Raw genomic sequence first — 17535 nt, 5'->3', positions numbered from 1 at the left:
TTGAATATTTTGCTCTTTTTAAATTTTAAGAATTTTAAAAATAGATGCACTTTGTTAACAGCCAGTTTTGTTCTTTGCAATAAACAATAAACACTATAACACTGTTTGGTTTGTATTTATTCATTGCTCCCTCTTGTGGACTGTTGATTTAAAAATCTAAGAATCTGGTGTTTTTTTTTGTTTGTTTGTTTTTTTTTTGACATTCCAATTGCACTGTCTGAATATTCTTAAGAATTAAAAGTTCACTGCTCTTTGAAAGGGTGTACTTGCATGGCCTTAATATGACAATAATATCATTTATTGGAATTATTTCTGAAATAATATATCTTCCAACAGAAGTAGTTATCGTGATAGGCCTGCATAAGGGACTAAAAACTGAAAGAATATTCCTTGCAATGATTTACCAGTCTAGTGGGAAGTGTTCTGTTGTTACAGGAAAATGATCAATGCCGGGGTGGTGTCATATGCCCCAATGCAAAGCAGACTGGTTTATATGATTTTATTATTATTATTTATTATTATTATATTATTATTCATATTCTCTCTTCATATCTTGTGAACATCCGGAAGATTTAAAAGCGACAATCACTAGACAGAATGTAAGAGCGAAAAAAATCCCTGTTCTTCAGGTTTCCAAATGTAAAATGTTTAGCTTTTACAGTAATTACTGAGGCTTCAGGTGATTTTTACAGACTTTTATGACATCACAAATGTTAAAATATAAACATATTAAATGCGTTTCAGGGTGGAGGTTTGCTGTTACAGTGATTACTGAGGCTTGATCTTATTTTTACAGACTTTTATGCCAGGAACGTAAGCCTGGATGATTATAGTACATCAGATATGTATATGCAGGGAAAATACATGATTCCAATTGTTTAATCCTGTTTCTCACCATAGCACCTGGTAGCCATTAAAGCCAATAAAAAAGGAATGCATTCATTAAAAAAAAACTTTAATCAGTATAATAACTTTTAGCATATAATAGTGCATATACTAAAATTGTTTCTGTTAGCTCTACTTTATCCTAGAAATGTCCTATTCTAATTACGGCTTTAGATTACCGCCCTTCGGGGTCTCACAAAAGACCCATGACACCCTTGGCTTAGTTTTATATGGCCAATCAATCAATCATATTTACATGTCACCAGGATAGTATTGAGCTACAGAAACACTATCCCACTGCACTCATGAATGGTTATATATCAAGACAGGCTAAATCCAGTCCTGAACCACACTACTAAAATAGTGAGCCAAAATATCCAAAACACAAGCTTCCTTTTCGTGAAAGATGATGATAATAGGCTTAACAATATTATATCTGCAATTACAGGGGACATCTCCTAATTTTTGCAAGAGGTTGGGCCCTAAAAACTATTAAAAGTATTTTATTTGTTACAGTTTATGCCTAGCACTACATATTTAAACGAGTCAAGCAACACAACACAAGAGCACAATGTAGGTGACCTGGTATGCATAATATTTCACAGTATAAACCCTCCAACAGCCCACACTGCTGGTCTGGAGGACCATGCTGTTATTTAGGGGGCCCTTTTCCGACAGACCAGGGAAGAACAAAACATGTGGAATCCTAATTAACCACGTGTGACGAGGGGCGAGAGGCAGCTTCTCACTCTACTGCCGCTATGGGGCTGAATGGACAGTGCCACTTCAGCACCACCCGTGGTTTGGAAAAGACAACAGCGCGTGGCTGCCGAGGGCAGGGTAGTAAGGCATGGCTGGCAGCCAATGAAGATGGCGGCAACTCTTTACCATCTTGGAGACGATGTGGGAGTATAAAAGGGGGCTGTGGCCAGCCACAGGTAGACAATCTCAGGTCTAGGCCCAACACTCTGTCTCTCTGTTCCTTATAGATGACGAGGAAGACGACTCCCCCAGCGGCCACCCGTGACTCAACCTGCCTGCTTACTTACTACAGCGCCCCCTGGGTCCCGTTGCCGCCACCCAACCACAGCAACCCCAGCTCACCCATGGATGTTCTCCAGCACCTGCTCCAAGCCAACCTCCAACAACAGGTCATAACACAGGATTTAGCACAGGGGCTATGAATGGTCACCCAAGAGCTGCTGGAGCGCCAACAGGGACAGTCTGCCACTCCCATCCCTCTCCCTGACCCCTGCCGAGAGGTCCAGTGCCTACTCACGAAGATGACCGGCGATGACGACGTGGAGGCCTACCTGTACATATTTGAGTGCATGGCATGAGGAACCAGCTGGAAGAAGGGTCCATATACTGTACAAATTCAGGCCGGAGAGTGGACCATTCTGGTCAGCCTCGTACCAGAGCTCCCTGTACTCCTCCTGCTCGGGCGCGACTGGCCAGGCTTCTCCGGCACACAGACTCCACAGACCTCCATTGGGTTTACCCGCTTCGAGATCCTCTTCAAACAGCGACCTGAAGGGCTGCCTGACTGTGGCAGCCTTCTCCTTATTGCTCCCTGGTGGAGTATGTTCAAGAGATGCAGGAGAAGATCGATCGGGTGGCACCTATCGTTAGGGAGCATATGGACACAGACCAGCAAGAGCAGAGGAGGACCTACAACTGTCCAGCCCAGCCTAGGGAATTCCAACCTGCAGAACAGGTCCTCCTCCACCTTCCCTTTCCCAGCCCAGAACCAGGAGTTCTCGGAAGTGGTGGACCAGTTTGTGGAGGTCTTCTCCTCCACACCTGGCCTCACCCATCTGGTCCACCATGACATCAAGACTCCACCAGGAGTCGTGGTCCACCAGTGGCCTTACCATGTCCCGGAGGCCCGTCATCAGGCAATCGAGGAGGAGGTCAGCTGGATGCTCCGAGACGGAATTATTGAGGAATCCAACAGCGCCTGGTCCAGCCCGATCGTTATGGTACCCAAGCCCGACAGGAGCATACGGCTGTGTAATGACTTCCGGAAGCTGAACCAGGTATCCGACCTCGTTAGCTACTCCCTCTCTAGGGTCGATGATCTGGTGGAGAGATTGGGGAGGACCGCTACATCTCAACCCTCGACCTTACTAAGGGCTACTGGCAAGTGGCCCTCAGCCCAGAGATCAAGCCCAAGACAGCAGCCTCGACCTCTGGCAGGCATAGGCAATACCGTGTCCTCCCCTTTGGCCTGCATGAGGCCCCAGGACACTTTCCAGAGATTGATGGACATTGTCTGAGGCCCCACCTTTCCTACGCCGTGGCTTATATTGACAACATGGTCATTCACTCCTCCACCTGGTCCGACCACCTACACCATCTCCGGGAGGTCCTGGGGGAGCTGCAGAAGTCAGGGCTAACCGCCAACCCCAAGTGTCAACTGGGGCTCAGTGGATACCTGCTTTACCGCATCGTCCGAGGCTTCCTCATGCCCCAGGAAAAGAAAGTGGAAGCGGTGGCCAAAAATTGGGAGGTGGAAGAACTCCGTTATTACCTGGCAGGCCTGCCTCCGGACCATGCCCCCCTCCAGTGGATGGCCAAAGCGAAGGACACGAACACAAGGGTAACAAGCTGGTTCTTGTCCTTACAAGACTTTAACTTCCAGGTGCAGCACAGAGCAGTGGTCAAGCACGGAAACACAGACGGCCTATCTCCCTGGTGTGCGTTCTGGGGTCGACTTGCACCTTAAGTAGGCTCGGAGCGGGGTGGGGTGGGTGGGGGGTGTTTACTGTGACAACGGGCTGGCACTGCGCGCACCGTGCCGACAGTGCCACTTCAGCACCACCAGTGTTTTGGAAAGCATGAGAGCGCGTAGCTGCCGAGGGCGGGGAAATAAGGCAGCCAATGAAGACGGCAGCAACTATCTACCTTCTTGGAGATGACGTGAGAGTATAAAAGGGGGCCACGGCCAGCCAGAGGTACGCAGTCTAGGCCCAGTACTAACCTCTGTCTCTCTGTTCCTTATAGACGATGAGGAAGACGACCCCCCAGCAGCCTCCTGTGACTCAACCCACCCGTGCATATATATATATGTATACACACAGGTAGGCCCTTGGATAATCACAGAGTTTTTGTGATTTTGCCTTTATACACGACCACAATGGATGTGAAATAAAACAATCAAGGTGTGATCGAAATGTAGACTTTCAGCTTTATTTGAAGAGGTTCGACAAAAATATGGCATTTACCATTTAGGAATTACAGCCATTTTAAGCAAAGTACTTCCATTTTCAGGCGCTCAAAGGTATTTGGACAATTGACTGACAAGAAGTTAATTGACCACGTGCGGTCCATTTCCTCATTACTTCAAGACAAATGAAGCAGATAAAAGGTCTGGAGTTGATATCAGGTATTGAGTTGGTATTTGGCAGCTGTTCGACTGGAGCTACAAATATGAAGTCCAAGGAGGTCTCAATGCAAGTGAAGGAGGCCATCATTAGGCTCAAAAAACAAAAGAAACCTATTAGAGAGATAGAAAAAACTTTAAGAGTTGCCAAATCAACAATTTGGTACATTCTTAAAAAGAAGGAATGCACTGGCGAGCTCAGCACCACCAAAAGGCCTGGAAGACCACGGAAGACAACTAAAGTGGATAATCTCAGAATCCTTTCCTTGGTGAAGAAAAACCCCTTCACTTCAACAGAGGTCAAGAATACTCAGGAGAAGGTAGGTGTATCATTGTCAAAATCTAGAGACGCCTTCATGAATGTAAATACAGAGAGTTTACAGCAAGGTGCAAACCACTGGTAACATTCAAGAACAGGAAAGCCAGATTAGACTTTGCCAGAAAACATCTAAAAAAGCCTCCCATGTTCTGGAATAAGATTCTTTGAACTGATGAAACCAAGATTAACTTGTACCAGAATGATGGCAAGAGAAAAGTATGGCGAAAGAAAGGAACAGCTCATGATCCAAAGTATACCACATCATGTGTCAAACATGGTGGAGGCAGTGTTATGGCATGGGCATGTATGGCTGCCAAAGGAACGGGCTCACTGGTGTTTATTGATGATGTGACTGCTGACAGAAGTAGCAAGATGAATTCTGAGGTGTATAGCAACTCAAGACGTTTTGAAGGCAAAGAAATGGAATATTCTTCAATGGCCAAGTCAGTCGCCTGATCTCAACCCAATAGAGCTGCTTTTCAGTTACTGAAGACAAGATTGAAGGCAGAAAGACCCACAAACAAGCAGCAACTGAAGGTGGCTGCAGTGAAGGCCTGGCAAAGCATCTCCAGGGAGGAAACTCAGAATTTGAGTTTTGAGAACATGGGCTCCAGACGTCAGGGAGTCATTGACTGCAAAGGATTTTCATCCAAGTATTAAAATTATGGTTATATTTACAATTATGTCACTTTGTCCAAATACCTTTGAGCCCCTGAAAATGGAGGTACTTTGTTGAAAATGGCTGTAATTCCTAAATGTTAAATGCCATATTTTTGTGGAACCTCTTAAAATAATGCTGAAAGTCTACATTTTGATCACATCTTGATTATTTTATTTCAAATTCATTGTGGTCGTGTATAAAGGCAAAATCACAAAAACTCTGTGATTGCTAAATACATCCAGACCTGACTGTATGTGTGTGTGTGTGTATATATCTGTGTGTGTGTTACTGTATTTTCAACAAGGCAAATAGTAGATATTCAAACAGAGGGTAAAAATAAAAGAAGAGTTTCGACCACAAGTGATTTGGGTGTGGTGCAACATTACTGAGGAAGGGAGGACTTATTCAGCAAAAATATTAAGAAATTGTGACCAATCTTTTTGGAAAGGAAATAGCAAAACATTTGAACTCCATCCAACAGTTTGATCGTATAAACCCTCAGAGCCACTCCTGTTATTTCTGTTTTTTATATCCGGACACAGGAGATGACTGGATGCAGATTAACTTCGCTTAATGAGGTCAGAAAAGTTTTTTAGCAATATATTCTATTATTAATTGAAATTAAACCTTGTCTTTGAGTTAATTCTAAGATGAATGGTGTTTTTTTTTTTTTTTGCAAATTCATGACTGTATTGCCGTTTCCTTTTTGCCACACTGTGTTTCTTCTTACTACGTCTTTGTGAATCAGTTCCCCAGATTCACATAAGCAATTTAAAAAAAAAGAAGCAAGTCACATATCAGTATATCCGTCTAGTATATTACTTAAGATTTTCCTGTACATGCGTGTATCTCATATTAAAGCCAGGATTTCGAAATATTTTTCACACTGAACACTACATGACAATCCTCTGGCCATTGAATGTTGTCTACATTTATGAGCACTTTGAGCTGATTTAACGGTGTTAAGGGTGTTTTATGATGTTAAAACTGAACAGTATTTTTGCATATGTAGTAAATATACAGGCAGCACAAATGATGATGCCACTCAGATTGACTCCTCCCCTTTTTCTGCTGTTTCTGCTCATGATTTCAGGTCAGTTACAGCTGTTACATTATCATTTCACAGTAAATACTGCAATAAGCCTGTCTACAGTTGTACATATATGTCCTTGTCCTTTGTGCTTTTTGTGTTTGTTCAGCATCAGCAGTTCTGTGTTAAGTTCTGCTTTCTCTCCCTCGCTGTACTGCATGAGGACTGTTCTCTGTGGAGCTTCTCACTGTGTGTCTTTATGAACACACACATTTGTGTGACTTCACGCAGGCTTTCTTACTGTCTGAGACCCGTATGTGCATTATCAACACATTTCTGCATTTCCTGCTGCAGGAGTTGCTGTTTCTCAGGACTGGGATGTGTATTACACACCAAAGTCTATCTGTGCTCTAAATGGATCTACAGTGACCATGGGCTGCAGATACACATATCCAGCTGGTTACACATTTGAGAGAGGTATCTGGAGCAGAGAGTTAGTTACAGATAAAGAGCCTCCTGATCTGACTTCAGACCCAAAGTACAGAGGCAGGGTTCAGTACCTCGGAGACACATTGCGTGACTGCAGTCTCAGACTGAGTGATGTGAGAGAACAGGACCAAGGCAAATACTACTTCAGATTTTTAACAACATTCGATGGAGGAAGGTATCAGGGTAAAGATGGAGTTGATCTTTCTGTCACAGGTAAGCCCCATCAGCTGAAATAACGACACACTGTACTTTTCACTAGTATCTGACTAGTGTGTCAGATTCCTCCAGTAGTGCAGTAACACAAATTCACTGTCTTGCGTTATCTAACTAACTAGCACATTTAAATAGCATAGACATTTGCCATGTCTTCAACTTGCTAACATCTGCTAGCAAGTAAGCAGTAGGTTTTTGATTTGGAAGCTAAATATTTAATAACAGGAGAACAGACAATAATCCCCAGACACTCTACTGCATGTTTCATCTCTTTCCTTTCTTGTCTTCCACAGAGCTTGAGGTACAGATTCCTGATAGAGTGTTTGAAGGAGATGCAGTCACTCTCACCTGTAAAACCAGGAACAGACTGAGTGGCAATCCAACATTTAGCTGGTACAGAAGTGGACGTCGTTTATCCTCCTCCACTAACCTGCTCCGTCTGAAATCAGTCAGTCAGAGCGATGTAGGCAGATACAGCTGTGCTGTACAGAATCTTCAGTCCTGTGATGTTAGTCTTGATGTCCAGTGTAAGTACAGATTTATTTATTCACTCTTAAAACTAGCAACACTAAAAATTCATGCTGAATCCACATGTAAACTGTTACTGCATCCCATCACTAATGAAGCAGTAACAAAGAGCAAAGTAACACACACACATACACAGGCATGTATATCTAATATATTTCTTATATTCCTGTAGTTATTTTTCTTTGATTTGGCTCAGTGTGTAAAAGTAAAGTAATATAATATTTTATTATTTATATATTATAATTTAGGGTTTTTTTTGGGGGGGGGATCTTGAACTGGTGTCCCATCCAGCTTGTTATCACAGCCTTGCACCCAGCGTTCCCAGGATAAACTGAGAGAATTTCATTACTCGTTTAAAAATGCCTCTTTTTTTTGATGGGCTAGCACTTTCACTTCATCTCCCAGAGAGACAACTCGTTCAAAAATGATATATTGCTACTCCACCAATATAAAGATTAGCTGGTCATTAACTAAACATTAGTAATGAGACAAAGAATTTCCTTTTCTGAACCAAGATCACCCGTTCCTCCATGTCGTGAATTAAAATCTAACATTTACTGCAGTGAACACATGACTATAACATCAATAATTACAGTGGGCATGCTCTCTCTGCACTGCTATGACTCATCCTGGACTTCCTCTCTTCTTAGCTACCCACATAACTCGGCTGACCTGGGATAAACTCCACAGTAGCCTTAGCTGCAGCATTGCACACTGGCATATTTGCTTACTAGATTTATTGTGTATTTAAATACTCCTATACTTGAGTACTTGTATACTTCAATACAGGTATAACTGCATAAAAATAAAGCAAGTGTACATACTCACATACTTGAACAGCAGCTAACAGCAGACTAGCAAAAATTGCACACTAATTTACTTGCATACTAGCATACCTCCGTACATTTGGACACTAGCATACATGCAATGTTAACATTGCTCCATACCAGCACATAAGCATGCTTACAAAGTTGTACAGTAACAAACTGTTACAAATCTGACAAACCAAAAATCGAACAGGCCACACCTCTGTTCTATAAAGATGTAATATACTGACTTAAAAACACCACCACAAAACATTTTTTGAATATCGCTTCTGTCAAACTCATACATGACCAAAAGAATCAAAAGATTTTTTTCAGTAATTAACGATGGCTTTCATAGTCCGGTTATTAAAAAAGAAAAACCCTTCATACTCTGCAGTTTACGTTTCTATCTCTAGATCCTCCAAAGAGTGTCTCAGTGTCCATCAGACCCTCTGGTAAGATAGTGGAGGGCAGTTCAGTGACTCTGACCTGCAGCAGTAATGCTAACCCACCTGCGCAGAATTACACCTGGTATAAAGGAAGATCCTCTATAGGAACGGGAAAAACTTACACCATCAACAAGACCAGCTCTAAGGACAGTGGAGGTTACACGTGCCAGGCTGAAAATATACATGGACTTCAGTCCTCAACTGCTGTGTCTCTGAAAGTCCAATGTGAGTTAACAATGATTCACTACGGTTCATCGTATAACTTCCTGACCCTCAGTAAACTGAAAAATTATGAAAGATAATGAAAAGTGTTTCCTTTGTATCCTTTCCTTCTTGTGTTTTTCAGATCCTCCAAAGAATGTCTCAGTGTCCATCAGTCCCTCTGGTGAGATAGTGGAGGGCAGTTCAGTGACTCTGACCTGCAGCAGTGATGCTAACCCACCTGTGGAGTATAGCTGGTTTAAAGGAACATCACCTAAAAGCAATGGAAAAACCTACACCATTAGAAAGATCAGCTCTGAGGACCGTGGAGAGTATAAGTGCAAGTCCAGGAACCAACATGGAGTGAAATATTCTGCTGAAGTGACTATAAAAGTTTTGTGTAAGTGTTGGGTGGGTCGAGTTCATAAAACTATCTGATATTTGTAAATGGTACACATTGATTTTAATCCCTAAAAATTTTGTGTTTAGTAATATTTTGTATTTTTCAGATCCTCCAAAGAGAGTCTCAGTGTCCATCAGTCCCTCTGGTGAGATAGTGGAGGGCAGTTCAGTGACTCTGACCTGCAGCAGTGATGCTAAACCACCTGTGGAGAGCTACAACTGGTATAAGGGAACATCCTATATAGGAACAGGACAATCTTACATCATTAACAGGCTCAGCTCTGAGGACAGTGGAGATTACAAGTGCAAGTCCAGTAATCAACACGGAGAGAAATACTCTGATGGAGCGACTTTAAATGTTTTGTGTAAGTGGTTGATTGTGCAGGCGGCTGGCTGACATCCACTGAGCCACTGGTTCTCACTTAAATATTCTTAAACCTCTGTTATTGCCCTTTTTTCAGATGCTCCAAAGAGAGTCTCAGTGTCCACCAGTCGCTCTGGTGAGATAGTGGAGGGCAGTTCAGTGACTCTGACCTGCAGCAGTGATGCTAACCCACCTGTGCAGTCCTACACCTGGTATAAGGTGGATGAAAGCTCACCTGTAGGATTTGGACAGAGTTACAGCTTCACACTGACGTTCAACAGCAGTGGAACATTTTACTGTGTGGCTCAGAATAAATATGGGAATCAGACAGCAGCTGCAGTGGCTCTCACTCTAAATGGTATTACAGTTATTATAACAAATAACACTTTGTAGCATTGATAAAGGTGAATGAGTTATAGCTGACTGATATTTGTCTGCACACAGGGGGCACAAGTGTAGTTCTGTATGTAGTTCTTGGAGTGACAGTTGGATGTGGATGTTTATTTGCCATCATTGGTGTTTTATGTATGAGGTAAGCATATGTATTTTTCATCAACTTGCTTAAAATATCTGTGATATGAATCCTCTGATTATTGTTACTTTTTAGGAGAAAGAGAAGAGGAGGTTCAGCTGATTATACCAAGTCTGGTCAGGTAAGTGAACTGTAACAGGACAGAGTGACACAGTGTGACTTACTGCTTTGATGATAATTTGTTTTTGGTAACCACTTAGGACATCAACATAAAACTCTCATGCTTACCTGGAAAACAGCACAATAGAGAGTGATAATCATAATGAACATGAGGAAACACAAGGGTCTAGTCTGACAAGCCTGACTTCTAACTTTTTTTTTACAAAATGTGGCACTTTTCATCTCCAAACATAGCTATAATGGTAAATGCTGTTATGTATTAAGTCATAGAAAGCAACCTGAGGTACAGCTTCTTTACTCAGACATTCAGATCTGGAGGAATTCCTAAAAAACACCAAATACATTCTTTATAATCTTCACACAGACCGTTTACTGCAGTCCTACTGAAGACACGTACACAGCTCTTGATCTTCAGACCAGGTCCTCCAAAGACGTGTATGACACACTTGCAGTAAGTGTTTTCAGAGTCACACTTCACTCAGACATTCAGATCTGGAAAGAATCACTAAGAAAGATGAACAAATTATTTATTTCTCTTTCTCTCACACACAGACGGTTCACCCAAATCCTCCTGATGACACGTACACAGCTCTGGATTCCAAGTCCATCTCTCCTGATTATGACGCTTTAACAGTGAGTGCTTTTATTTGCTTCGCTTCACTGGATAATTGATGAATATAGTACCAAGCTAAAGAGCTTTGGAAAACTATAAACCATTAAAGCCCAAAATCCAAAGGTTTAAAACGGTTGTATGACAAGAGGACAGTTTTAGGAACAAATTATTACATTTGTTCTCACCCATTAATACGCTTCCATTTTGAAATTACATAATCAGTTGTATTGTTGTACTGTTTGCTCAAGATTTCACCTTAAGCTGTTTCACAATTTCTTTTTCTAGACTGCAAGAAAACAACAGTGAGATCATCAACATCGACACCATGTCGAGAGAGAGAGAGAGAGAGAGAAAGAGAGAGAGAGATGACCAATGTTAGAATAGTTCTGTTTTTGAGCTGTCTGTGGATCAATATTGAACTCTATCTTTAAATAGTTGAAGAGTGAGAGCTTTACATTTATGAACACATATATATATTGAGATTAACAACAGTGTGCAGGCATTTTGAACTGTTCTGCTTTGCACCTATGCATCCTTTTTCTACATGTGTGCTGTATTTTTTTTCCTCTTTTTAATTAGGGGTTTATATTTTTATATTTACCTGCTAAAGTAACACACTGTACTCATGCTTCACTTGTTCTTTAAGCACAAAAATGTGTGCCATTAAGGATTTACACAATAAACTCAAATATGATGTATAATCTTTCAGTATTGTTTAATTTTCATGAGCAGTGAGGTAATACCGTGTCCAGAGAGCCATCACATGAAATGCAGAGCCATAAAAACAATGGTGTAAATAAATTTGAAATTTGTTTGTTTTGTTTTTTTTTTGCTCACAGCAAGAGTTATCTGTCTGATTTGAGCCTGAGATGTGGGCAGAGTGAAGTGGAGTTAGGGAGTGTCTATAAAATGACTGATAAGAGGCCCATCCAAACACAAACAAGTGTTTTCTGTACCACTTATCCTACACAGGGTCGTGGGGAGCCTGGAGCCTCTCACAGGGAACTTGGGGCACATGGAGGGGTGCCAAACTAGGGCAGGGCACATTCACACACACACTCACACACTAATTCACTCACTATGGACAATTTGGAAATGCCAATCAGCCTCCAACGCATGTCTTTGGACTGGGGAGGAAACCGGAGTACTGCGAGGAAACCCCCAAAACACAGGGACAACATTCAATTCAATTAAATTTTATTTGTATAGCGCTTTTAACAATGGACATTGCAACATGCAAACTCCACACACACAGGGCAAATGTGCTAACCACTAAGCCACCATGCCCCCCACTACTGTAACATTTGAACATTTTATGTCAGTAACATACACGTGTATAACATAAGTGTAGGCCTGTCACGATAATTACGTTATAGACTTATCGTACGATATATGGACATGACCTCGATCGTTTTTGCTGACCTCGATATTCCGCATTGTGTTTAGGTGCGTGTTTGTTTACATAAGAATGAATTTCACCAACATTTTAGCCATTTGTGCTGCTTCTGTCCTCTCGTCTGCTCTAGGGCTTTCAAATTAAAACGCAAACTTCGAACATTCGTCAAGTTTAAGATAAAAATGCACATTTGAATGCAAAAACTGAGAGAATTGATATTTAAGATAAAAGTACACATTTGAATGCAAAAACCGTGTGCATCCGAATTTAAGATTTTTTAAAACATGTTGAAAAAATGACACACAAGATTAGATATATTTGTATATATTTATATATTTAGAGAGATTGAAGATATATTATATATCAATCAGACATATACACAACATAAATGTAATATTATAACTTGGTCCTCCACAAAATTCACAACGTGACTTACCATTCTACCTAGTGCCTAAGATCACTTCATTCACAAGTGAAGTTGAACTTAGGCACTAGGTAGAATCCTAACTCACGTTGTGAATCCGCTCTTTCCGTAACATCGCAATAAGACATGGACAATGAAGAACTAAAGCATAAAGAATTCACAATATTGTATTACAATAGTGTAATCACTGTAATGTTATTATTTCAGGAGATCAGGTTTTCACCACAAGGACAGTTTTCACATGTTTTAGTTAATACATGTTTAAGTTAATATATAAAATGTGTGAATGTTTGGTTTAATTTTGCGCATTTTTTCATCAACTAAAATGCCGTTCACTAATATTCAGTGCCATTTTAGTCAGAGTAAAACTGTCTAAAATGAATAAATATCAGATGATGAAATATTGACTAAATTTAAAGGATATTTTTGTCAGAAGACAAAAACTATGACTGAAAACAGTGTGAAAATGAACAGTGGAATTGGCCTGAGAGCCTAGCTTAAATCTTTTGCTCTTATAATTTTAGAATTTTAAAAATAAATGCACTTTGTTAACAGCCAGGTTTGTTCTTTGCAATAAACAATAAACACTAAAACACTGTTTGGTTTGTATTTATTCATTGCTCCCTCTTGTGGACTGTTGATTTAAAAATCTAAAAAACATAAGCTTGAACCCTGAAACCCTGAACTTTAGTCCTATTCTAATTACGGCTTTAGATTACCGCCCTTCGGGGTCTCACAAAAGACCCATGACACCCTTGGCTTAGTTTTATATGGCCAATCAATCAATCAATCAATCAAAAACATTTACATGTCAACATGATAGTATTGAGCTACAGGAACACTATCTCACTGCACTCATGAATGGTTATGTATCAAGACAGGCTAAATCCAGTCCTGAACCACACTACTAAAATAGTGAGCCAAACAATCCAAAACACAAGCTTCCTTGTCATGAAAGATGATGATAATAGGCTTAACAATATTATATCTGCAATTACAAGGGACATCTCCTGATTTTTCAAGAGGTTGGGCCCTATAAACTATTAAAAATATTTTATTTGTTATAGTTTATGCCTAGCACTACATATTTAAAGGAGTCAAGCAACACAACACAAGTGCACAATGTAGGTGACCTGGTATGCATAATATTTATAAATATAAACCCTCCAACAGCCCACAGTGCTCTGCAAAAAACAACAGTATGGTCAAGTGACAACGCAGTCGTATACTGGTCTGGAGTTTCATGCTGTTATTTAGGGGGCCGACAGACCAGGAAGGAACAAAACATGTGGAATCCTCATTAACCACGTGTGACAACGGGCCAACAGCCCATGAACGGAAACCAGCAAGCGCTCCTCAATCTACTGCCGCTATGGGGTTGAATGGACAGTGCGGCTTCAGCACCACCCGTGGTTTGGAAAGCGTGGCTGCCGAGGGCAGGGTAGTAAGGCATGGCTGGCAGCCAATGAAGATGGCGGCAACTCTTTACCATCTTGGAGACGATGTGGGAGTATAAAAGGGGGCTGTGGCCACAGGTAGACAATCTCAGGTCTAGGCCCAACACTAACCTCTGTCTCTCTGTTCCTTATAGACAACGAGGAAGACGACTCCCCCAGCGGCCGCCTGTGACTCAACCTGCCTGCTTACTTACTACAGCGCCCCCTGGGTCCCGTTACCGCCACCCAATCACAGCAACCCCAGCTCACCCATGGATGTTCTCCAGCACCTGCTCCAAGCCAACCTCCAACAACAGGCCATAACACAGGTTTTAGCGCAGGGGCTATGAATGGTCACCCAAGAGCTGCTGGAGCGCCAATAGGGACAATCTGCCGCTGCCATCCCTCTCCCTGACCCCTGCCGAGAGGTCCAGCACCTACTCACAAAGATGACCGGCGATGATGACGTGGAGGCCTACCTGTACATATTTGAGTGCACAGTGCTCCAGGAACGCTGGCCCGAGGAGGATTGGGCCTGTATCTTGATCCCTTTTCTCTCGGGAGGGGCCCTGCTGGCGTATCATGCAATGGACCAACCAGAGGAAGCCGACTATGCCCAGCTGAAGGCCAAGATACTCACCCACTGCGGCCTATCATCGGTGAATGCGGCAGTGGAATTTCACCGCTGGGCTTACAACCCCAAAGACAATCCCAGCGGCAGATGGACCACCTTCTCGGGACCACCAAACGATGGCTCCAGCCCGAGAAGGTCGAGAAGGTGGTCATGGATCATTTCCTCAGAGCTCTGCCATCTGAAGAAAGGAAGGCCGTTGGCATGAGCGGCTCCCAGACCCCCTGAGAGATGCTGGAGGTGTTAGAACAGGCCCTAGTGACAATGGAAAGCGGCGTGAATATACCAGAGCTTTTCCAGTCCGCCACCCAGACCCAACTTACTGCAGGGCAAGGAGGCTGCCTAACAACCCAACTTATGGGACACCCCAGGATGAGCCCATGCTTACCGAGCCGGACCTCGTCGCCTCCAGCATTAAAGCGGACAAACCCTGGCTCGTCAGCTGCGCCCTCCATAAAGCACCCCTGCCATGCTTGCCCATGGTCCAGGTGAAGATGAATGGGACCCCAGTCTCTGCCCTACTAGACTCGGGGAGTACCATAACCCTGGCCCACCCTTCGCTCCTGATGAGGAACCAGCTGGAAGAAGGGTCCATATACAAAGTCAGGCCGGAGAGTGGACCGTTCTGGTCAGCCTCGTACCAGATCTCCTTGTACCCCTCCTGCTCGGGTGCGACTGGCCAGGCTTCTCCGGTACACAGACTCCACAGACCTCCATTGGGTTTACCCGCTTCGAGATCCTCTTCAAACAGCAACCTGAAGGGCTGCCTGACTGTGGCAGCCTTCTCCTTATCGCTCCCTGGTGGAGTATGTTCAAGAGATGCAGGAGAAGATCGATCGGGTGGCACCTATCGTTAGGGAGCATATGGACACAGACCAGCAAGAGCAGAGGAGGACCTACAATTGTCCAGCCCAGCCTAGGGAATTCCAACCTGCAGAACAGGTCCTCCTCCTCCTTCCCTTTCCCAGCCCAGAACCAGGAGCTCTCGGAAGTGGTGGACCAGTTTGTGGATGTCTTCTCCTCCACACCTGGCCTCACCCATCTGGTCCACCATGACATCAAGACTCCACCAGGAGTCGTGGTCCACCAGTTGCCTTACCATGTCCCAGAGGCCCGTCATCAGGCAATCGAGGAGGAGGTCAGCTGGATGCTCCGAGACGGAAATATTGAGGAATCCAACAGGGCCTGGTCCAGCCCGATCATTATGGTACCCAAGCCCGACAGGAGCATACAGCTGAATAATGACTTCCGGAAGCTGAACCAGGTATCCGACCTCGACAGCTACTCCCTCTCTAGGGTCGATGATCTGGTGGAGAGATTCTGGAGGACCGCTATATCTCAACCCTCGACCTTACTAAGTGCTACTGTCAAGTGGCCCTCAGCCCAGAGACCAAGCCCAAGACAGCATCCTCGACCTCTGGCAGGCATAGGCAATGCCGTGTCCTCCCCTTTGGCCTGCATGAGGCCCCGGGACACTTTCCCACCTTTCCTACGCCGTGGCTTATATTGAAGACATGGTCATTCACTCCACCTCGTCCGACCACCTACACCATCTCCGGGAGGTCCTGGGGGAGCTTCAGAAGTTAGGCTAACCGCCAACTTCAAGTGTCAACTGGGGCTCACAGAGGCACAGATACCTGCTTTACTGCATCGGCCGAGGCTTCCTCATGCCCCAGGAAAAGAAAGTGGAAGCGGTGGCCATAAAGTGGGAGGTGGAAGAACTCTGTTATTACCTGGCAGGCCTGCCTTTCACCCTGGTTACGGACGTGCCCATGCCCCCCTCCAGTGGATGGCCAAAGCGAAGGACACGAACACAAGGGTAACAAGCTGGTTCTTGTCCTTACAAGACTTTAACTTCCAGGTGCAGCATAGAGCGGTGGTCAAGCATGGAAACGCAGACAGCCTATCTCCCTGGTGTGCGCTCTGGGGTCAACTTGCACCTTTAGTAGGCTCGGAGTTGGGGGGGGTACTGTGACAACGGGCTGGCAGCACATGCACGGAAACCAGCAAGTGCTCTACACTCTTCTGCCACAATGGTGATGAATGGACAGTGCCACTTCAGCACCACCAGTGTTTTGGAAAGCATGAGAGCACGTGGCTGCCGAGGGCGGGGAAATAAGGCATGGCTGGCAGCCAATGAAGACGGCAGCAACTATCTACCTTCTTGGAGATGACGCGGGAGTAAAAAAGGGGGCCGCGGCCAGCCAGAGGTAGGCAATCTAGGCCCAATACTAACCTCTGTCTCTCTGTTCCTTATAGACGATGAGGAAGACGACACCCCAGCAGCCTCGTGTGACTCAACCCACCCGTGACTCAACCCACCTGTCTCAAAGCTGTCTACACCTTCACTCCAAAGCACCAAGAGCACGGCAGAACCATCCACCCCACCTTCCCGACTCTTTAACACAAATAAAGAGCACGTTGGCACCTTATCCCTTCTCCTGTGGTTCATGCTTGCCCACTCATGCAAGTGGAAAGTATATTTATATATGTATGTATGTATACACACAGGTAGGCCCTGAAGTATTTGGATAATCACAGAGTTTTTGTGATTTTGCCTTTACATACCACCACAATGGATGTGAAATAAAACAATCAAGATGTGATCGAAATGTAGACTTTCAGCTTTATTTTAAGAGGTTCCACAAAAA

The 17535-nt window shown here is 43.7% G+C and overlaps 1 protein-coding gene across 1 annotated transcript; it reads left to right on the top strand.

Moving 5' to 3' along the window:
* Positions 1–5717: 5717 nt before the first annotated feature.
* Positions 5718–11698, top strand: LOC113537692 (B-cell receptor CD22). Its single transcript, XM_034300064.2, has 13 exons — positions 5718–5828; positions 6263–6343; positions 6635–6982; positions 7276–7509; positions 8733–8990; positions 9112–9366; positions 9476–9733; positions 9830–10090; positions 10177–10264; positions 10340–10385; positions 10749–10835; positions 10937–11017; positions 11283–11698. The coding sequence occupies exons 2-13, from the start codon at positions 6283–6285 to the stop codon at positions 11301–11303; spliced, it is 1998 nt and encodes a 665-aa protein (XP_034155955.2). The 5' UTR covers positions 5718–5828; positions 6263–6282; the 3' UTR covers positions 11304–11698.
* The last annotated feature ends 5837 nt before the right edge of the window (positions 11699–17535 follow it).

The sequence above is a fragment of the Pangasianodon hypophthalmus genome, chromosome 26 (assembly GCF_027358585.1).
Source record: "Pangasianodon hypophthalmus isolate fPanHyp1 chromosome 26, fPanHyp1.pri, whole genome shotgun sequence".
In the NCBI taxonomy this organism is placed as follows: Eukaryota; Metazoa; Chordata; class Actinopteri; order Siluriformes; family Pangasiidae; genus Pangasianodon; species Pangasianodon hypophthalmus.
The sequence above is the reverse complement of the archived record's forward strand: the minus strand, read 5'-3'. Positions and strand labels throughout refer to the sequence as shown.

Excerpts from the sequence above, each read along its gene's own strand:
- LOC113537692 (XM_034300064.2), top strand. The coding sequence starts at position 6,283 with ATGATGATGCCACTCAGATTGACTCCTCCCCTTTTTCTGCTGTTTCTG. Across the intron at positions 6,983-7,275 it reads AGTTGATCTTTCTGTCACAG|AGCTTGAGGTACAGATTCCT; the intron begins GTAAGCCCCATC and ends TGTCTTCCACAG. Across the intron at positions 8,991-9,111 it reads TGTGTCTCTGAAAGTCCAAT|ATCCTCCAAAGAATGTCTCA; the intron begins GTGAGTTAACAA and ends TGTGTTTTTCAG.